At 41.5% G+C, this 4,668-nt stretch overlaps 1 protein-coding gene across 1 annotated transcript; it reads right to left on the bottom strand.

Moving 5' to 3' along the window:
• Positions 1-1,954: 1,954 nt before the first annotated feature.
• LOC104441535 (protein trichome birefringence-like 38) lies at positions 1,955-4,668 on the bottom strand. The gene is made up of 5 exons (XM_039299080.1): positions 4,415-4,668; positions 4,010-4,181; positions 3,219-3,394; positions 2,481-2,639; positions 1,955-2,340 (listed from the first exon to the last, which is right to left on the bottom strand). Exons 1-5 carry the CDS (start codon positions 4,666-4,668, stop codon positions 2,040-2,042), a joined length of 1,062 nt encoding a protein of 353 aa, XP_039155014.1. The 3' UTR covers positions 1,955-2,039.

Here is a 4,668-nt window from a genome sequence, read left to right as displayed (position 1 = left end):
TGGCGAGGCTGTGATGGCCTTAGGCAAGGCCACAATCCACTAGGAAGGCCCTTGCTCGTGGCATGGCAACCATGGGCTCACTTAGGAGGTGCATGATAACCATTTTGTTCTAGAAATAGGTTTTTGAAGAGAAATAGATTTTTATTTCTATTTCTAGAAGAAATTCTAAGCAAAAATAACCATTTGATAACGACATAAAATTTCTACTTTAAAAATAGAAATTCATTTAATAACGACACAAATTTTTTTCTTTTCGAACGGTGGTGGACTAACGATCGGCGACGGGGCGGTTTCCAAACCTATTTCGGAACAAGAATCTATTTCGAAATAGAAAAATGGAATAAGGCGCGTTTGGTAACGATTTTCGGGAGTAGATTCTAATCAGGCGATTCTTTTTATTATGTAAGGAACTTATTCTAAGCATTTTAAGCCGTTTGGTAAGCGTCCAAAATTTCCGATTCCTGGATGAATAGAAGTGCGTTTGTCAGTATTCATTAATACATTTCCAAATCAATTTCTTTTAATTTTTAAATAATTTTTTTACTTTTTCCTTTTTTTCTTTTTCCTTTTTTTTTTTTCTTTTCTTTTTTTTTTCCTTTTTTTTTTTTTCTTTTTCTCATCTTCTTCTTCTTCTAGCCGGCGACCTCACTAGAGCGTCGCCGGCCGGGCGAGGCTCGCCCGACCCCGCGAGGCTCGGCCTTGCCGATTTGGCGAGGCCGAGCCCCGTCGTCGTGGTCGCCGGCCTCGTCGGGGTTGGGCGAGGCTGCGGGGCCACCGGCGGGCGGGCGAGCCTCACCGGTGGCAGGCGAGCCTCGCCGGATCTGGGGAGGCCGAGCCTCACGGTGGCTAGGCTTGCCTCCGGCGAGCTCGCCGGACGGCGGCGGCGGCGGCAGACGACGGACGGTGGCGAGCGGTGGTGGACGGCGGTCGTGAGATTGGCCGAAGGGAAGAAGAAAATTTCTTGATTTTGATTCTCAAATTCGTTTTAGGAACAAGAATCAACTTTTTTTTTTTTTGTTCTTGATTCTATTCCCAATCTGTTCAGGGAACAAATTTGTTCCGGGAACAAAAATTTTACCAAACGCGATTCTAGGCCGAAAGGCGATTCCAGAACAAAGAATTTGGCCACTGTTTGGATGGTTACCAAACAATAAGTTTATCAAACATTTTATTCCAAAAAGCAGTTTATAATAGAAAAATTGTTTCTGGAACAGAAACAAAGGTTTGTCATACACTCCCTTAGTGCCTTTGGGTAATGGGGGTTGCTAGTGACCTTCGCTCGCCATAATAAAAATACAAATACAAATAATTTTTTTTAAATAATTACAAAAAATTTCTATTTCAATATTGGTTGTGCCATACAGAACAGTTAGCATCCACATTCTACCAAATTGGCTATAAAGATTCAATTGATAAATTGTCAAAAAATTTAAAACTAAATTAGTTTCAAAGGATTAGGATCAAATTATCACAAATGCAATACATGTATGGCTTCCATAGTAATTTTTCCCTTTAACTATGGTCACCGTGGAATTTACATCGGTTCAAAATTTCATATGTCGTAGTGCACCATTACCACGAGAATATATTACCTCGGATCGATCCATCTTGGGCCAAAAAAGATACACCGGTTCATCGAAATTAGATGTGATGAACCGAACGCACACAGATTGCTATTAAACGGCCAAAAATGCAAACGGGAAAAAGGGAGACAGCTTACTTTCACGTTCTAAAATAGCTTCGTCTGTTTCATCAAAGAGATGAAACATACCGTTTGTTTTAAACGATGAGCTCCCGATTCTCCATCATTTATTTCTGGTGGCGTTTCTCTTTTACAAATCAATTCTGTTATCGCCAACCATCATCGATGCTTTCCAAGTCTCGTTTTATAAGATGTAAATCCAATCTCGATGGGCTCCGTATCAATAACAATTCAAGAAAACACATCTAATCGTTGCAAGAAACGATCAAAATACTATGTTGCTCCTTTAAGGATCGTTCTCAAAAAACAGGTGAAGATCATCTACCGAGCAACTGATTTAATTTTGAATGAGAAATGCATACAGAAGCAAGTTCCAAGTATCGGGGACCCCCGGGAGACACCAGTGGCTGCAATCTATGGCTTTGGGGCCTCCATATCCGAAAACGCCCACATGCCCGTCTTTCCTTAATGCCGAGAGCGTCGTGATGTTGAGCAACTGGACTGGCTTCGACATCCCGCGCAACACCTTCTCCACGATGGCCTCCGCCGGGTTCGTGCCTACCGGATAGCTCGACCCGAGCATCGGCTGAGTCTGCGCCCGACAATCCTTCGCTCTCGGGTCCCCCCAATCCCTCGAACTGTTGTGCATCGACATCAAAAGTCATTAGTCCGAAACATGACTACCTTGCATTAATTGGCGATCTAAGCCTCCCTTACATTCACCTAACAATGCAGCAAATCAGAAACGGTCTCGGGCCACGCGAAGGTGCGAACTTACTTGGAGTGAACTGGCGATACACCTTGGAAGAAGACTTTGGTGGTCTTGGGATCTATATTGAGGTCTACCCATTGGGCCCATGTGGTCAACCCCTTGTCAAAAGCCACGAACCGGTTCATGTCCTTATACGTACGCTTCTCGTCTCGAACCAAATCCCATCTGTCACATCAAGAAACCATATAATTTGTGCAGCTTTATATGAGCTAAACTCTGCATTCGCAATTTGCTCAAAAAAAAAAAAAAAAAAAAAAAAAAAACTCTGCATTCGCAAATCTAACAAAGGCCAATGCAAAAAACTCAACTTAGGAATGGATATTAATAGAAATGATTCATCAATTTGAACTCAATGTATAATATAATCTTTAAATTTTTAATTTGTTTATATGATATCTAAACTATAACCCAATGTGTAATGTTGTCTTTCAATTTTCAATCTATTCAACTTTGTCTTTGGAGTTAAGGTATATGTTTAATTTAGTCCCTAAATTATATGAAAATGTTTAATGTTGTTCATGAATTTGAATTAGTAGAATGATTAAGCTGAACGTGCATCAAAAGTTTAAAGACCACATTTAACAAATTGAAAGTTTAGAAACTATATTACATATTTAGCTATAGTTCGGGGACTATTTAAACAAATTAAAAATTGATCAATTATATTATACAATGAATCAAAATTTAGGGATCATTTATATCATTATTCATTTAGGAATCATATAATATTTGGGGAAGGCTTACGCTTGTAGACTTCCTCTGTGGGTCCACCAGTGCCATGAGTTGAAGACTAATACATCCATCCCTTTCCATAAGTTCCCACCGTTGATTGAGTTTAGATCTAAGATTCGCCCACGTTTCCTCGTCAGGATGTCCACCAAGAACGCGCTCCGGTGCAGCATGATGGAGACGTTGTATGCCTGTTTCATCGTATTATAGTTATAATAAGAAGTACGAGGACCTCGTCTTTGGATGCACTGCGAATCTTGGGATGTATGCTTTGCTTTTAATACCCTAAGGGCAACGAATTAAGGACCACGTGAATGTACTCTACGCAAGAGATTGACCGACAATCCTATTAATGATCGAACTTTGTATCACGAAAACTCTGTCAATCGAGACAATCCGATTCTCCCGGATTACAAGTCACACGAGATATCATTAATGCAAGAATCAATGGACTGACAAGGGCAGACGGGTTCGAACTTCCGAGGGGTTCTAGCTGACATAAGTCTCCATCACATGGCTCTGTAACGTAAGGAAAACTTCAGAGATTTCTGAGCGTGATAATGATGCAAATGACTAAAAACAAGATCTTCACTAGACGTCAGGAGGAGGCTGGACAAAGGAGTGAATTGACACCACCATGTAACAGTGTTTTGATAGGCTAGGTATGGACAAAACGGAAGAACGAGATAGTTACGACACATTGAACCGAAAATGGTGACAGTGGCGCGAATTCAATAAGGATCTCCGAAGTGGGATGATGGACCCAAAGAAAAGAAACGGCATGAAAGAGGGGGATATTCAATTACCGGGAACGTGAAAGTGGAGATACCCCCTGTTCTGGAGAAGGCGTATTTTGCCTCCGGGACGGAGGCATGAAGCATGCACGTAAACGATTGCCATTGATTCAGACTGAGCGAGTCCCCTACAAACATGATGCGCTTCCCTCTGAAATTCTTCAAGAAATTGCTCCCGCTAAACCTGCATCAAAACCATGAACTTTTATTTCTGACCAAACAAACCATGTTTCCCAACTAATCCATCATCTTTAATTGCTTATTGAAGGGATAATCTAAGGGCTCGATGCAACCGGGAACACATTAAATATATACTGGAAAATTCGCCCAAAAAAGCGAGGAGATTAATGGAATGAAGTGAGCATTGTTGATGATCAATGAGAATATATACCTGGCAAATTGCAGGACAAAGGTTGCCATCTGTATTTGAGGTAGGACCGGTCGTGCCGGCCGTTCTTTTGGCAATCGAATGCCTGCTCGAGGAACGGGCAGTTGAACGAATTGTAAAGAGGATAGGAGGAATCGTACACCCACCTCCCCTGGAACACATCACACCCTCTCTTCCGATGCTTCTCAATCTCCACTTTGTTATGAACATCAACATCCTCACCCTGCACTCCCTGCAGTATGAAGATGAGGAGAACGCAAATTACATGAAATGAAGCTTCCAT

Source organism: Eucalyptus grandis, chromosome 1, assembly GCF_016545825.1.
Source record: "Eucalyptus grandis isolate ANBG69807.140 chromosome 1, ASM1654582v1, whole genome shotgun sequence".
Taxonomy (NCBI): Eukaryota; Viridiplantae; Streptophyta; class Magnoliopsida; order Myrtales; family Myrtaceae; genus Eucalyptus; species Eucalyptus grandis.
The sequence above is the reverse complement of the archived record's forward strand: the minus strand, read 5'-3'. Positions and strand labels throughout refer to the sequence as shown.